The sequence below is a fragment of the Ursus maritimus genome, unplaced genomic scaffold (assembly GCF_017311325.1).
Source record: "Ursus maritimus isolate PB19 unplaced genomic scaffold, ASM1731132v1 scaffold_14, whole genome shotgun sequence".
In the NCBI taxonomy this organism is placed as follows: domain Eukaryota; kingdom Metazoa; phylum Chordata; class Mammalia; order Carnivora; family Ursidae; genus Ursus; species Ursus maritimus.
Genome location: NW_024423786.1, coordinates 45,661,794 through 45,679,332, shown reverse-complemented (window position 1 = coordinate 45,679,332; position 17,539 = coordinate 45,661,794). Strand labels below are relative to the sequence as shown.

The following is a 17,539-nucleotide window of genomic DNA, read 5'->3' as shown; positions in this document are numbered from 1 at the left end:
TCCTAGCTACACAGCAGCCAGATGGGGGGGGCCCTGGGTCCGTGCCACAGGACCATGGTGGCTCAGCCTTTGTTCCTCCCTACAGAGGAGTGCCAAGGCTGCCACAGCGCTACCTCTGCACAGGAAGAAAGGCGCTGGACCCACATTTAACAAAATCACCGGAGTGTCACGCGGCGGGTCAGAAAGACGGTGAGGAGGTGTACGAGCGCTGGAGCTGTAGAGCCCACCAGGAGCTCCCTCCTATGGTGGGGGCAGCTTGGAAGGAGTCAGGAGAGCCAAACGGGCGCCCCCCACTCTTGCTCTCTGTACGGCCAACTGCCCCCTTCCCCATAATTCGATCCCACCCATGTGCCCGTGCTGTTTTCAGCTGACAATGGCAGAGGGAGGGGGCGGACCAGGTCCTTGGAATCTGAGAAACGAAGGGATGAGGCTCCTCCATCGAAAAGGAGGGGCCACGCTGGGCACATCTTCCTAGGCTCCCTCACCTTGCTACAGGTGGAACCAAGGGGTTGGGGGAGGAGTGGCGGCAAAGAGGCACTCAAGATGGCTAGGGAGGGGCCAGGGCCGGGCGCAGCACGGCAGCTCCTGTCTGCTCACACCTACACTTAGATGCAGGATGGGGGGGGGTCCAGGCTCTCTGCGCCTGCACCCCACCCTGAGGCCCCACAGCCCCCCAGGAACCTGGCTGCCTGAGCTGATTCCTCTGCTCTAGGACCCTATGCCACTGAACAACAGGTGACAACTCTGTCACTGAACTCCCACTCAATCTTCCCTCCTGGGTGCAGGAGGGTGGGCGTGTGCTAAGATAGGCAAATGCTTCTATTTTCAAACTCAGACGACTTTGCGGAGGAGAAATGTACCCCAAATAACAGTCTGTCTCCAGGCATTTCACAAGGAAGAGGCTGAGAGGAAAAGGGCGTTTCTCCCTCTGCTGGGAGCAGCACTGGTGGCAAGCTCGCGCTGCCAGGGCGTCACCCCCAGGCCTGACACAGACCCGACCCCCCCCTCCCCAGCCGGTGGGGGTGGCGGGCAGGAAAGGAGGGCTCCACCAGGCTGGGCGCCCGGGGCTCCCTGGAGCACCCCGACCGTGGCTGGCCAGCAAGTACCAGGATTTTCCAGGCTTCTTGAGATGGCGGTGAACCGCTCTTGTCCCATTCTAGAACTTCATATATACCCACCGAATTATCTCTTTGAAATCATCGTGGGAACGGAATTAAAGTAGTTAAGTTCAGGGCTGAGGTGCTAACCGCACGGCTCAACTGGAGAAGCCATTTTAAAAGTGGATCCTGAGCAACAAACAAGAGGTCGGGACCCACCCGGGCGAAGGATGGCCACCCCAGTCTCAGCCTGGCCCTTCAGAGCACACGAGAGCCGAGCGTGAACACGGGCTGGAGCGCAGAGGAGCGCGGGGCAGCTCCCCCAGGATGGGCAGGGTGACCAGCGGGCGAGTGGGCTGGCCTACAGGTGGGCGGCAGGCAGAAACCCGCCCAGAGCAAGAAGCCGCGGTCACCCCGTGCACGTCCACACACAGGTGTGGGAGGGGACTCACGTTCTAGGGGAGACAGGATTTTTTTTTTTTTTACTTTTTTTTCGAAAATCATTTGACTCAAACAGGACACAGATTAAATGCTATTCGTTTTCCTGTGTTCGTTGGAAGAATTGAGGGGAGGGGGCAGAGGGGCAAAAAAAGACACCCCGGGCATGTGCACGGCTTGATCCTGGAGGTGAAAAGGTCATTAGCAGTAATAAAAGGGTAATAAATAGCGGAGAGGTTAAAGGTGACTGGCTGGTTAGCGGTGAAGGCCCGCTAGCTGGTGTCACCCGGGCGCTGCAGGGCCCGAACGCAGTGCTGCACTTGCAGGAAGTGGCAAGGGTGGGGCCGGGCGCAGGATCCCGCTATCTGTCGCTGGGGTGCGGAGGCCCAATCACTGACACCCACACAGCCATTTCCTGCCCTTAAAAAAAATCTGTTTCTCCCTTTGCAAATCAACAACTTTTACCTAGAAACTCTTCAGCGGTGAGTTCTGACTGATCTCGGTCTCTGATCCGTTGCAGAAAATACACCATTGTTTACCTGGGGGAGGTGTGCGAGCGCCAGCTTTAACTGACAGGTTTCGGAGGCTGCGAGTGGGGTCTGTTTTGCATCTGCCTGGAAGAAACCAATTCTCTCTACCCCAAACAGGCACCTGCTGGCTACCCAATACCTTGATAGACCTTTCTAGAAAAGAGCCCCGAGCACAGAGAACTCAGTGAGGACACTGGAGCCCCGGGTGTGCCCCCAGAGGGTGGTTCTCCATGGTCCCTGAGGGTATACTTTCTGGCTCGGGTCAAGAGAAAATTCCATCTTTAGCACTGAAAGCAGATGGCCAGCCATGGGCTGCTCTAGTCACACATGCACGACGCCAGAACTCTTTCAACAGGGAACCCCGGTGAGGCTCCCGGGTGAAGGGTCCCCCACCGTGACTGCTCGGGCGGACGCTTACACACGTGAGTTTATCGCATGTCAAGTAAACCTCAGTCACGTTTTTAAAAACAAACAAAACAGCTCCCACGGAATGTGAAAACTGCAGGCTGCAGTGTACGGGAGGTGGTACCTAAAAACCACGCGTGACTCAGACCCAAACGTGCACTTGGTCCCAGACAAGCGACCACAGCTGAGCTTCGCCAGCGAGGACCCTGGCACCCTCTCTGAAGTTCAACTACCCATGCCCTGACTTTTCAACTACAAAGCTTTCTGCCGAACTGCAATCTCATGGGGAAAAGGGTCCCTTGGTAACTCCCTGCATGCATATGGCTGCCTCAGACCCAGCCTCTGTCTGCCCCTGGGAAGGAGCTTGTGGAAGGAGGACCTGTGTCCCGGTCCTAGCACCCTAGGGACGGGATGCGGACACATGTCACACACATTACATCACGGGTCATCACTGTGCGAGGCACTTTACCCACACGCCCACCTGCTAGGCCAGAGTTGGTCCCATGTTCAGTCAGGGAAACCGAGGCTTGCTGAGGTTGAGACACTTGCCTAGAGCCCCCTCCAGGAGATGGTGGCAGAGCCAGAACATGAACCCAGGCCCTGGCTTCGCATGTCCAGAAATGTGGCCTGAGCCTGATCAAGCAACCTTCCTGGATTCTAGTGGCCTCACATATGGGAGACACCTCCAGGGGCAGAGACCTGGCAGGGTTCTAGAAACTACGGAAGAGCCATCCCTCCATCTTGGTTTCTGTGAGTGCGGGTATGAAGTTGTGTGTTTGGGCTGGGGAAAAAAAAAAAAAAAAAAAACGTTATCACAGCAGTCTGGACCATCCACTTGGGATCTCCGCGGGATCATGGCTCCATCACTAGGGCTGCGGGGTCCCCGGCAGCAGTGTGCCCACTTTGCCTTGTCCGTACTCAGCCATGCTGGGGCCGCAGCTCCCTCTGCATGCTGGGAAGGCCCTTGACTGTGATGACATGGCATTTCCAGGTGGCAACAGCCACCACGGTGTGGTGACCACGGGGCCTCTCCACGTGGGCAAAGGCCAGGTTAGTGAGAAGAGCACAGAAGCACAATCTATTTCCTCACTTTCAAACTGTTGGACTTTGTTTTCTTAAAACAAAAACAACTTGGACATCCTATCTTAAGCAGCCAAGAAAACAAGAGTTGTGCCTTGTGTTTTCATAAAGACCACCTTGAGCAGGACCTCCTCCAGCCCTCATTGGCTGACCTGTCCTGCTAGTAACCAGCTAACTCCCGGGCCGCTCCAGGGCCTAAGCAGTCTCACTCCACGCAGCATGGACGCGGAGAAGGAGGGCACTGTGCGCAGCTAGGCCTCAGTTCCCTCCATCAGCGCAGCAGTGTGGGGCAGACACCTTCCTTGAATCCCCCAAAGAACCGAACGCTTCCCCCCAGACGCAACTCATTCACAGGTCAACTGCTGGGTCAGACACCACGCGTGGGGTGCATCTGCATGGCCAGCGTGTCCACGTTGTTAGAGGTTAGTAGGAAATCACAGCAGAGCCGCCACCGGAAGCTGCTCAAACACTACTCGCCACGCGGTCTGTACCTACCACCCAGCGGTGTGTACAGCGCAGAGTTTTCCTGATCAGCCATTGCTTCTAGGTAAGAGAATCACATGAGAAACATTTAGACCTCAACGCAGGTATGTCGTAGCCGCTTACAGATTCCACACCGCACATGCATCACCATTCTCCAGAACCTGTGAGAACTCTGAGCCTATGGTTTGATCCTCAGTACAGCTGTAGATGGGGTGGAGAGGTCCAGGGCTGGCCCTGCTGCACTTTGCTGTGTGACAGTGGGTGGCCCATGCAACCTCTCTCACTTCCCTTTCCTCTTCTGAGAAGAGAGCATCACTGTGCCTGTCCTATCTTGTGGGTCTTCCTAGGATCTGGCTAGGTAACAGTCTCACAAGTGCTTCCTACGGGTCCATGGATGTGACAAGGATAGTTGGAGCACCTGGCACCGCACTGGCCAGGACAGAGCAAGGGTGCAATGGCCCAAAGCCAAGAGCAAAGCAGCCTGAGACTCCCTAGGGTACAGGCCCAAGCCTCCCAAAATGGGGATGGCCTCTCTGCTTTGTAAGTACATGATACACTAAAAGCAGCAGCCAAAATGGGGTGGGGAGGCCTGCAGAGGGCAATACAAGGGAGAGGGGACAGTGAAGGGCAAGTTCAAAAGCAGACCCAGCACTGGTTCAAGGAAAGGGAGGAAGCTAAAATAAGAGTTTCCAAGAAACCCTGCGCATGAAGCTCTGCACCTGCTAGCCTGCATGTGGAGTACCTCCCTGAGGCCTGACAAGTACTGCAGCTCGCTGCGTGCGTGCATGTGTGTGTGTACCATCACACGGGAACGTGTGGACACGTGCAGTGTGCATATAGGTGCGTGCAAGCGCTGTGAGAACATGCACATGCGAGGGTGCACGGGAATGCGTGCATATGTGCACACACGTGCCTGCACGTGGGAACAGTGCATGAGCACGTGCGCACACACATGCACGTAAGTGTGAACCCAAGCCTTGTGTGTACGTGTGTATGCAGGCATGTGCTTGCATGCTTTGGCCCCCATCTTTCAGGCGGAGTGTGGAGGCCTGACGGGGTGTCCCCTTAGAGCCACCAAAGTGGGCACTGCAGGCAGGGCTCCCATCCTCCTGAAAGAAAGCCCTGGCTGGCCCAGGTGACAGGACACGGCAGGCAGCCTCTTAAAAATAACTTCCCCTCCGTTCATCTCTACTAAGAGGAGGACTTTGACAGGCAGACCTCGTGTAGGATGACCAGAGGGCCTGGGACCCATGATCACCTGTAACTAGAGAGTTCCATGGGCCACCAAGAGGAGCCCCAGGCCAGCTGAAGGGCAGAAGCTAGCTCAGGCGGGACCAAGGTTTCAAGGGAGCATGTGGGTCTCCTGTGGCCACCCCTAGTCTCGAGACAGCACAGGTGAGACTGCCTGGAGCCGGGGCACCAAGAAAACGGTGAGCAGGGGTGGATACAGGGGCTGGGAAATTGCAGTGAATCCCGCTGCCACTTGAAGCAACAGCCTTCTCCTCTCAAGTCTGGCAACCTGGCCTGCCGGCCTTTGGCCATCATATAAAAGAGAGCCCCCACACAAGCTCCAAGTCCTCAGCATCCTCAGGGGGACACCTGGGCCCTCTCCCGAGAGTGGGGCCCCAGGGCCAAGATCAAGAGAGATCAGTGGCACCAGTCACAGCCAGGAGAGGTGAGGTCTGCAGGAAGCCCCTTGCTTGGAGCTATCTGGAGAGATACCCGGCAGGAGCCAAGCAGAAGAGAGCCCACAGCCATCTGCCTCCTCTTGATCAAACACGGCCAAAGACTCCCACTCCCAACCCCACTCTGAGTCCTCAACCAGTAAGGAAGCACCAGATTGAGGGGGTGGCCTCAGCCAACGTGGGAAAGAGCTCGGGTTAGGGGGAAGCCAGAAGGGCCATGGGATCCTGACTACACACGCTGCCAGGGGCAATGCGACAGCTCTCCCCACCACAAGGGCTGAGCCTTGGGCTTTCTGGAGACCACCCTGGAGGCCCACACTGAGCCCAAGCCAAGGGGCCCCAAGGATGGGGTGAGGGTGGGTGGGATGGGAGGCGTGCCCCAGGCACACACCCTGTGAGGACCCAGGTCACTAAGCAGTAGGGAGACCCTCTTGCTTCAAGTGCGGGCCCCCGGCATCTGCTCCACTTGGCTGGTGAACAGAGAAGCCCTTGGTCCCCCTCCCCCCGCCGTCCTCTGACGGTGGGCGGGCGGCTGCGAGAGAAGAAAGCGTACTGACCGCTGGGCGGTTTAGGCCGTGGAGGAGCAGGTTTCTTCGGAGGCAGAGCGGGAGTGTCCTGTTTACTTTTAAAGGGGTCATCTGAGAATCCTGCCCCTCCAAAGGAGGAGGTGAAAGGACCAGAAGTTGGGGGCTGTAAAAGAGGACACGAAAGAGAGGCAAAAATAATCGTTAAAATGGAGGCAACGGATGTCCATTCAGCCAATGCTCAAGTACCGAGAGCCTCAGTGAGGCCCCCACCCTCTGAGTTCCGTGGCACAGCCCCCACGGGGACCCAGGTCTCTCACAAGACCCCTGCTTTCCTCCACCCTCAACAGCCAGGGTCCTCTGGCCTGTGAGGGGCAAGCCAGCAAACACAGAGCAGGCAAGAGCCGCCCTGTGCCTCAACAGGCTTATATCACGCACGGCATTCTACCCACGCAGGGATATCAAGTCTTTCCTGACCCCAGGGTCCCCTGGGCCTCCTGTTCATGCTTCAGAGATGGGCCCCACCTCACCCTCACGCTGGCTGCAGACCCCTCCGTGTGCCACACCTGGGCAGCTCCCAGCACTGGGTCAGAATGGCAGCAGACCACCTCCTCGCCCCGACGTGGCCCACGGGTGCTGCTGCCTACACTGTGACTCAGGTTAGAGCCCACCCCCACTCCTGTTGGCACAGCCTTGGCTGCCTCCGTCAGGCTCCTCCAGCCTGGATCTTCGACCCCTGCTCCCACCCAACCCCATCTCAAGTGCAAATCAAACCATGTCATCCCAGCAAGAGAGAGAGGCACAGGCAGGTGTGTGGGTAGAGAGGACAGGTTGGTCCGTAGCACTCAACAGCCCCAGTGCCCACAGCTAACCTCCGAAGCACTCCTCAAGGCACACGGGGCCTCCATCACAGCCCCCTGCTACCCAATTCTTCCACCTCATCTCTGTAGCTATCCCTCCCCACAATTCCCCAGTCCCTGGAGTCCCTTGCATGCACCCCAGTCTCCAGGGCCCCATGCACACAGGGTCTCCAGCTGGGGAGCTCAGTCTACCCCATCCACCCCAAGATCCTCTTTTCCTCAGAGACTGACCAGACCAGATCTCACTGCCGCCCCTACAGCTCCGACGTCCCTTCCTGCCAACTGTGCCGCTTGACATCCTGGTGGGACTCCACAGGACCCAGGTCACCATGGGCAAGCACATGCCCCCCACCTGGCCGTGTCTGCTCTGAGTGGGCGCAGGTGATGGGGCAGCACATCTGCTGGCTGGGCCTGTGGTGGGCTGTGACTTGTCTCCGTGGGCGCCCCCCACCCTGCATGCCAGCACAGTGCTGGGCACGACAACCCCCCCACCCCCAGCAGACGGATGAGCCACAGACGGGCCAGCTCAGGTCTCCCCTCCTCTGGGATCCGGTCACAGGAACACAGATGTGGCAACCGCTGCCTCAGGTATAGCCACAGATACTAGTCTCAGGTGGGGAAGAGGTGGCCAGGCCACAGTGAGAGGGAGGGGGCCTGGAGAGGCTGCTGGGCATCCCACCAGGGACGCTGGTTCCCCTCTCCCAGCTCCCAGGACCTCTAGGCTAGGAGATGCTGGCTCTGTGCTCATCTTCTCATCTCCCCAGCAGAGGTACGGAGAGGAGACACAGCCTGCAGTTGTTCAGCCCCTCCGTGGTGGAATCAGGGTGGGAATCACTGTGTCGGCCTCCGGGGCCAGGGCTCCTGGGCCCTGCCCTCCACTGCTGGAGGTAAGTCTGGGGCCTTGTTCCAGGTATAGCTCTGTCCTCAGGCCCATGGAAGAGATGTGAATGGATACAGGCAAGAGGCAGAGCCCGCTGAGGGGTCAGTGCGCCAGAGAAAGCCCCGAGGAAGACAGGGGCCAAATAAGGAAGACTCATTTCCCTGCCAAGAACATGTTGGCCCCCCAGGAAGCTCTGAGCAAGAGGGGCAGATGGGGCTGGCGGGACTATGGTAGGGCAAGGAGGTGCCTCCCTCCACGGCTGCTGCTCCCCCCTTCTGGGCTCTGTGGACACTTGTCCTCTTAGGTACAAAATTCAGGGAGTCTCTGAAAATCCTGCAGCTTCAGTTTCTGGAACATCTGCCTGGCCAGGCTGCAGAGCACAGTGGTCAGGGTTAGGGTCTGGAGTCCCAGGCCTGCTAACTGCTCCCTGCCTCCGCTCCCTCATCTGTGTAATGACCAATACGACACACCGTAGCCCTAGGGCTGCCGCAAAAATATAATCAAGACATGTGTAAATTGCTCCAACAAGCACACCAACAACATGGCGCAAAGATGGCACGATTTTTATCACACCAAGGATGGGGACATGACTGGAATTCCTTCAGATGCTTGTAAAAATCTGCAGATGCCCCGCGAACTACCGATCTTTTTATTAACTGCTGCTTGCTGTTATCCACAGACTTTACCCCAGAAGGAGACAGCATGGGAGCAGAGGTGAAGTGTTGAGCCACAGCTTAGCTTTAAAATGGTGGCTGAGGGTCTGCGGTTTGGGGAAGAAGATCGGGGGCGGGGGAGTGGGCAAAGGAACCAAGAGGGCACGGGATTCTGCTTCTGCCTCTGCCATTCATGGACCAGAACACAGCTCACGCGATTCCCACACAACTTGAGATGAGCAGGCAGGAATTAAAACCAATTACTTAGTGGAGAGGAGGCGTGACCGGCCCGAAGCCCCCCCCCCATCTCGGGGGGTCCAGAAAGCACCCATTCTGGGGAAAGCGTGCACAGCGGCTCCTGGACACATCCCGCTGAGCGTCCACCTGTACCACACGCTGCAGCCTGGACCACGAGCCATTAGGACGGTCCCAGCATTGACTCTCCGCCCCCCTCTTGTGTTCAAACCCACTGAGCGGGTGGTCTCGCTCCAGTGTGACAGGGCTCCAACCACAAAGGCCACTCCCCCCGCGACCCTGAGCTGTAGCACTTCTAACACCGCCAAGCCCGCGTCATTTCCGAATCCCACTTTTCATGACTCCAGGTTTCCCAAGAGGCCTCCTCTGGGACCCGACTCGTTCTTCCTCAGGCTGCAGCTTCAGGGAAAGTGGCTATTTTTAGAAGGGTTTCAGTAAAGCCAGCAGGAGCTCTCTGGGCTGGCACAGCACGAAGTGTGCTCAGAAAGAAAAAAAAGAGAAAAGAAAAAAAAGGAGAGAAAAGCCACTATAAAAAGCAGCTCTAAGAGGAACATGCTTGGGGTCCACAGTTTAAAGAGCTGGTTTAAAGCAAGCCACTCTCAACTTTTAAGAAACAGCCCTAAATGGGAATGCATGGCTTTAAACACCACTGGAGAAACGACTGGAAAGGCCCTGACAACCAGCCAAGAACTGCAGGGATAGCTTTTTTCCATGGGGCAGGGGTGAAATAATTACGTTTGAGTCTTGTTTTTATTCTCAGATGCTCAGAATTTGTTCTTAAAGCAAGGTGATGGATTGACAGGGTCTAAAAAAATCTCTGCAGGTGTGGGGGACCTCCACTTTGAGTGCAAGCCTGAAGACGGTCCCAAAAGAGTCTGCCGGAACCAGCCCACTGGCTGCCAACTTCACTCCGCACCGTCAGGCAGAGGACGACACCGCGATTCAGGGTGGAGTGAAGAAAGGGCGCCAGTGTGCATCACCTCGCCACCCCACTCAGATGGGGAAAAGCTGGCGATGTAAAAAACACACACCAAAAAAACATAAAACCAAGAAGCCAAAAAAAAAAAAAAAAAAGCCTTCTTGCCACTTTACTTTCATTTCCTTCAGCATTTTATTTATACACATGATGTTTTTCTTGAAAAACAGAAAGGGAACCAAAGGGAAAAACAGAGACCTACAAGGTGAGGGCTCGGTGTTCCGCTGGACAAGTGGCACGACATCAGGCGCTGACAGGAGCGTGGAAACCAAACAAAGGAGCACCTGAGACAAATTTTCCACAGCCCCGTCCAGCTCTGTCCCGCCCAGCGCCGCCAATAGGAAGGGGCCACCAGCTCTGAAGTCACAAGTGCATGTGTGTGCAGCCTGATCAAGGGACACACGGACCAGAGGGAAGCCGAATCAGAGGGAAAACTCGACGTTAGGTTAGAACGGGCAGAAAGGCAGGCAGGGCCAGGCTCTGAACTGCCTGGCTCCGCGGGGTCTCTGCAGCCCCAGGACACGGAGAGACTGCCTGGAAGGGAGAGGGGCGGCCATTCGCTGTCCGGAGCCCCTCCAGACTGGCCACCCTGCGCAGCCCTCCGCCAGCCCAGGCAGCTCTACCAGAGTGCCTCGCAAAACAGGGGCCTTGCCAGTACCCTTGTCCTGGTCTCAGCCCTGGCCCCTGGTAGCTCTCCCCTGCTCTGCCACTGGGGCCTCCCAAAGGGGGAGGGAGAGGGCAGAGGGCAGAGTACAATGCAGACCCCTTCATCTGGGGATTGCTGCCACCGTGTGGCACAAGCTCTCTGATTTCAGGAGTTGATTTCCTGCCTGCTAAGCAGGGACGGAAGCAGAGGACGCACAGCTCAGCTCCACTCGAGGAGGAGCCGGGGCACGTGTAATAGCCACCAAGTGACAGACAAACCTCCTGCCCTGGTGCCTTCTGGCCAATCCCAGACAGCGTTCCGACTGTCGGTGTCACAGCGTTTCCACAGGGAAGGGAGGCTCATTCCCTCCAGGCACTGGAATGAGAGAGGCGGCTACACCAGCACCTCAGGGCTCCCTCCTGCGACAGCTGATGGGCACACGTTCTCTCTCTGGCCAGAAGCTGGATTTGCTACCTTGATAAAGTACACTCACATACTTCTTTGAAAACCTAAACAGAATCTCAAACATTTCTTGAAAGCCGTGTGCCACAACACGCACCGGTTCATCACAAGTGCTCAGTGCCCAGACAAGTGCATGCCCGTCAGGCTGAGTGAACACAGAGTCAGCAGGCAGGACACCCCAAGGAGCTGGCATGGCGAGGGTGCCCAGCAGGGGCTGGCGGGGTGCAAGAAGCAAGTGACTCCTTGTCGAAGATGTTCGGCTCCCACATGCTCCAGAGACTCCCTCCCCAGCTCCCTCTCCACCATCTGGCTTCCGAACCTCCCCAATGGGAGGTGAGATCAGGGATGGAGACTGTTTTCTGCCTGTGGCCACCCCCACCCCATGCTGATGGTACATGGGGCTGGAGCAGGTGGATACTGAAGATCGGTGGGGTGGTAAAGCAGCAGGACTCTGGCCGCAGGCTGTGCTCCATGAGGCCCTCACCTGCCTGAGGGGTGGCCGAGAAGCAGCGGAGCACGAGCGGTCCTAGGGACGGGGACCGGAGGCCAACATAGGGAACACCTACTGCTGCTTTTCTTATCAAAGAAACATATTCATACTCAAAAGCAAAGGACACTAAAGATTATAACAAACACCAGCAGATCCTCAGATCACTGCCTTTCCCACTCATCATGGCCGACGTCTTTGACTTCTTAGCAGTTTCTTCTGGGATTTACCTCCATAATCATGGGCTTCTACTCTTATTTCTTAACCTGTCCATTTTGGATATGATCTACTAATTGTCTTCTTGCTACGTTAAAGATTTAGCTTTCTAGCCACACCTTCCCCAGCCCCTCCACACAATAGGGCCCCAACACCATATGGGGTTATATTCACTTAACTGCGGCCACACAGACACTGCCCAGCCTGACAACTGTGGCAATGTCATCTGTCTGGAACAGCTCCCTTTTCACCCGTATATCTGTTCACAGAATGTAGCCCTCGCTTTCCAAACCCTTCTCAGCTTGTCTTGGGCAGCTCCCACTTACATAACCGGTCCACTCTTTCCGGATGCCTCCCACCTGCCAGCCTGGGGCCCACAGTTCCAGCCTCAGCTGCCTGCACACCAGGCCTGCCCCCATGACCCTCCCGAGCCCTCTGTGCCTAACACCTTCTCTGAGTCTGTGCAGCCACAGCTTCATTGCCTGAGATCTGGCGGCTAACAGACACCAGTAGGACCAGGGGAGCGACACTTATGCCTTGTAGAGGGACACACGGCCCTGGCGGTTTCACTCAGAGGAAGGGAAATGGAACCGATCACAACCACAGGCATTTTCTAGACCCTCCCTGCCAGCTCACGACCTCGTGTGAGGATATGTTTCAGCGTCTGACAGGTGCCAGGAAATACATACGTGGTGCTAACAATTATGCCTGGCCGCTCACGACACGACCACGACAAGAGGCACAAAGACACTGGCAGAGGCACGCGTGCTCCATGGGAGGGGCTTTACCTTGGACATCTGGCTGAAGTCGGCAAAGCCCTCAGCACTACTGAAGGACCCACTTCCGAAGGGGTCTACAGTTCCAAAGGGACCTGCAAGTAGCACCAACAGTGGCAGAGTTAATTACAGGGCATCCATGGAACGCGCCTCCAGGGGCAGGGGGAGGTGCTGCCTCTCAGTAGTCAACGGCCCCCAGCGCGGGACATCCGAGGAGGTAGCATTTGCTTGCCAGGGTTGCACATCTGGATGCAGTCCTTCAACACGGCCTCCTTGCCCCCAACCCGCTCTGGCTCATGGTTGGTGCAGCTCAGCCCAGGCATCTCTCGCCATGACGGCCGCCTCGGGCAGAGCCACAGGGACTGTGCTCCATATCTGTACTTCTAGCCAGCACTGTTCACAGTCAGCAAAGGAGTGATAAGTGCAGAAGCACAGCCGACTGCCCTCCTGGGTCAGGGAGGGAGGTGAAGTTCCGCAGGGACCCGCCATCCACACCATGTATGTGGGGAGGTTGTCTGCGGGTGCAGAGTTTTGCAGAACTTTCTCCTTTGGTGGGGCAACTTGCCTGCATAACCCACACACCCACCTATGAACCCAAACTCTATCACCAACAAGCACAAGCTGCGAGGCAAGGCAGCAGGATCAAGTGGGGCCTGTTCCCAAAAGCAAGGGGGAATCCAAACGCTCCCCTCTCCCTTAATGCACAAGCCAGGACCCACAGTCAAACTTCGACTCTTTTAGGAAAAAGATCCGAAGGTACAAATCAAGGATTTGTAAGGAGAAATGAGTAAAGAGTAACCAGGAACACTGGTGTTATTACGGACTTCATTCCTACTGCCAACCTTCCTTTCCGGAAAGATGAGCAGCCGGGGGAGCTGACTTTGGCTGAAGGGCCTCAGGCGAGGATGTGAGTGTCACTGACTAAGGACATAAACTCTGAGGACACACAGCTTCAGAAATGAATGCGTGAACTGGGTGGGCTCCTTCCACTGGCTGGGGGAGAGTCGGAAGGAAAATAAGTCATCAGTCTCACCTGATCCTTTTGAGGAGACACTGGAGGATGAAAAAGGATCACTGGATTCAAAAGGGTCGAGCTGAGTGAAAGGAGAGAGGGAAGAGTAAAAAGCAGTTCATTCGTTCCCCCAGCCATTCGTCCCACCGCAGACTTTCCTGCTACCTGCGTACACTGAGCAGGGGCTGGCCGTGAGGAGAAAACGATTCAAACTAAGCCCTGGTGGCGTAAAACCCCAACAGACCAACCCCTCCCGCACAGCACACCTATAAACTCGGGGCAAAATGCAAAACAAATAAGTAAACATAAGCAACCACCTGAAGGTTCAGGAAGGGAGCCAGAGCAGAAAGACTGGACGAGAACTCCAAGTTGGCAGGAGCCAACAGCACAAGGTTGCGTCTTCTTTTTTTTTTTTTTTTTTAAAGATTTTATTTATTTATTTAACAGAGATAGAGACAGCCAGCGAGAGAGGGAACACAAGCAGGGGGAGTGGGAGAGGAAGAAGCAGGCTCATAGCGGAGGAGCCCGATGTGGGGCTCGATCCCATAACGCCGGGATCACGCCCTGAGCTGAAGGCAGATGCTTAACGACTGCACCACCCAGGTGCCCCATATGAGGTTGCGTCTTCTGTCTAGACAGCTATCATCTGAGGGCTTTGTGAGGCTAGACCCCAACAGAAAACTCACTGTCTTTCTGGCCTAAAGACGAGAGGATGGTGGTCTGGGACAACCACAGTCATGGGAAAGGGTCAGGGCCCCAGAAAAGAGAGGCAGAGAACTTTCATGTCCGAAATTTCATGATAAGCTCTGCCCAAGACGAGGGCTGACCCCAGCACCGTGTGCGGGAGGGCAGACTGAATGCAGCCTACAGCTAAGGTCGTTAAGTGCACAGCTACGGGCAGGAGAAAGTGAGTTTGCAGTGGAGACTCACCAAGTCAACTGCCTGCTGAAACAAAAGCATCTGGGCTCTCTGGAGGCACAACCGAGCACTCACAATACACAGGATATGTTCTGAAATCATTCAACAGAACAAGAACCGAAAAACCCAAGGCCAGTCAAAGGAAAAGACAATTGATAGAACCATTTCCAAGAGGAGCCAGATGTTCTGGAATTCTTTGATGAGGATGACTTAAAGCAGGAATAACTGTGTCCAATGAAGTAAAGGAAAATACACTTAAGAGGAATGGATAAGAGATCTTAGCAGAAAAATAGAACCTATACAAAGACACAAATGGAAATTCGAAAACTGAAAAAAGCACAATACATAAAATAAAAACTTCACTAGGTCAGCTAAACTACAGATGATCGAGAAAAAAGTAAATGAAGCTGAAGACAGATCAGCAGAAGTACCCAATCTACAGAAAAAAAGAGAAAAAAAAATGAAGAGAAAACGGAGTCTCAGGGACTCAGAGAGCCATTAGCAAAACCTCTAATATAAAAGTAGTTGTAATCCTACAAAGAAAGGAGAGAATATGGTAGAAAAAGAAAATGTCTACGAAAGTAATCGCCAAAAACCTGCCAAGTTTGGTAAAACACCTGATTTACAGATTTAAGAACCTCAGCAGGGGCACCTGGGTGGCACAGCGGTTAAGCGTCTGCCTTCAGCTCAGGGCGTGATCCCGGCGTTCTGGGATGGAGCCCCACATCGGGCTCTTCCGCTATGAGCCTGCTTCTTCCTCTCCCACTCCCCCTGCTTGTGTTCCCTCTCTCGCTGGCTATCTCTCTCTCTCTGTCAAATAAATAAATAAAATCTTAAAAACAAAACAAAAAAAAGAACCTCAGCAAACCCCAAACAGCTTAAATCCAAAGAAAACCATATACACACGTGCTTCACAGTCAAACTACTGAAAAGCAGAAATAAAGACCTAAGCAGCTAGGGAAAAACAGCACAGCACCTATGGGGGAACGACTGCCCAAGAGACTCACAGCTTCTCCTCAAAGACACAGAGGCCAGAAGGCAGGGGAATAACATCCTAAAAGTGCTGGAAGGAAAAAAAAAAAATACTAGATTGGGCACAAATACCCTTCAAGAGTGACAATAAAGGGATGCCTGGGTGGCTCAGTCGGTTAAGTGTCTGCCTTCGGCTCAGGTGATGACCCCAGGGTCCTGGGATTGAGTCCCGCATCGGGCTCCCTGCTCAGTGGGGAGCCTGCTTCTCCCTCTGCCTGTGCCTGTCGCTCCCGCTGCTTGTGCGTGTGCATTCTCTCGCTCTCACTCTCTCTAACAAATAAATAAATAAAATCTTTAAAGAGGAAAAAAAAAAAAAGAATGGCAACAAAGTAGACCGGTACTGTGAGAAATGCCGAAGAAAGTTCTTCAGGCTTAAGGAAAGGGATCATTAGGGAAAATCAGATCTTAGAGAAAGGAATCAAGAGCATTAGAAATGGCAAATCTATGGATAAAGATAAATAGACCGCCTTTTCCTTTTTAAAACTTCTTTTAGACACATGCAATGGATTAAAGCAAAACTTGTAAGACAGTCTTACGGAGTTTATGGCATATTTAGATATATTATATTCATACAACAGCTAGAACATAAGAGGAGACATTGCTGGCGGGGGAGGAGGTGAACAAATGGACCTATATGGTTGCAACTTCTCTACATTTTACATGAAGTGATATAATATTGACTCCAAGTAGCCTATGAAAAGTTAAGAGTGTATATGGTTAATCCCTCCAAAAAATAATAGAAATAGGTATAGTTAAAAGAAGCCAACAGATACTAGAAAATGGAATTCTAGAAAACATTCAAATAATCTAAAAGAAGGCAGAGAGGGAACAGAGAAACAAAACACAGTGGATAAAAAGCAAGAAAATAACAAAACAGTAGACTCAAATCTAACCATAACAATAACTGCATTAAATGTTAATGGACTAGACACTCTATTTTGAAGGCAGAGATTTCCAGGCTGGAGAGAAAAGCAGTCCCAACTATATGCTCGCTATAGAAAACCCTTTGTGTATGAAAACCTGGGTAGACTGAAAGTAAATGGATGAAAAAAGATACAGCAGGCGAAGAGCAAGCATAAGAAGGATGAAGGAAGGCTATTTCAATATGTGATAAAACAGATCTCAAGACAGAGATATCACCACAAGAAAAAAGGAAGCTTTTATTATGATAAAAAGGTCACTGCATCAGGGTGCAACAAGAAGAATAAATACGTAGGCACCGGACAGAGCTTCAAAACACATGAAGCAAAACTTGACAGAATTAACAGGGACATAGACAATTCCACAATCACAGACTTTAACATTGCTCTCTCAGCAATGGGTACAGTGGTAGAGCTACAAAACAAGCAAACAGAAACAGTAAGGATACAAACGATCCAAACAATACTATCAACCACACTGACATAATTGGCATTTATAGAACATGACACCCAACAACTGCAGATCAACATTCTTCTCAATTGTACATGTCGGATGGACAACACAAACCAAAACATGGCTATCAAGAAATTTAAAAGGACTGCAAACACACAAAATATGTTCTCTAATAACAGATTTAATTAAAAATCAGTATTACAAGATACGTAAAGGAAGGAAAGAACAAATACCTGGAAATAAAACAGTACTTTAAATAATCCATGCTTCAACAGAGAAATCACAAGGGAAAGTAGAAAATACCTCGAACTAAAGGAAAATGAAGATACAACATATGAAAACGTGTGGAATGCAGCTAAGTGGTGCTTAGGGTGAAATGTGTCATTTTAAAATATTATATTAGAAAAGATGGTCTAAAGTCAGTGACCTAAGGTTGAATCTTAAGATGTTAGAAATGGAAGAGCAAGTACTAACCCAAAATAAACAGGAGGAAGGAAATAATAAAAAGCAGAAATCAGTGAAATAGAAGCAAACAGTAGAGGAAATTAATACAGTCAAAAGCTGGTTCACAGGGGCGCCTGGGTGGCACAGCGGTTAAGCGTCTGCCTTCGGCTCAGGGCGTGATCCCGGCGTTATGGGATCGGGCCCCACATCAGGCTCCTCTGCTATGAGCCTGCTTCCTCTCCCACTCCCCCTGCTTGTGTTCCCTCTCTCACTGGCTGTCTCTATCTCTGTCGAATAAATAAATAA

General features: G+C 53.4%; 1 protein-coding gene across 8 annotated transcripts in view; it reads right to left on the bottom strand.

The window, feature by feature from the left end:
- The window catches only part of EPS15L1 (epidermal growth factor receptor pathway substrate 15 like 1), a 96,440-nt gene that overhangs the window by 13,940 nt on the left and 64,961 nt on the right, over positions 1-17,539 (bottom strand). For 3 of the 8 annotated variants that reach the window (XM_040629110.1, XM_040629111.1, XM_040629115.1), the window contains exons 20-23: positions 13,487-13,547; positions 12,466-12,548; positions 6,276-6,408; positions 4,046-4,093 (exon numbers count right to left, since the gene is read on the bottom strand). In XM_040629110.1, coding sequence (XP_040485044.1) covers positions 4,046-4,093; positions 6,276-6,408; positions 12,466-12,548; positions 13,487-13,547 — 325 coding nt within the window. The remainder of the gene's footprint in view (positions 1-4,045; positions 4,094-6,275; positions 6,409-12,465; positions 12,549-13,486; positions 13,548-17,539) is intronic. The other 5 variants (XM_040629113.1, XM_040629114.1, XM_040629117.1 and 2 more) reach the window with 2 other exon arrangements.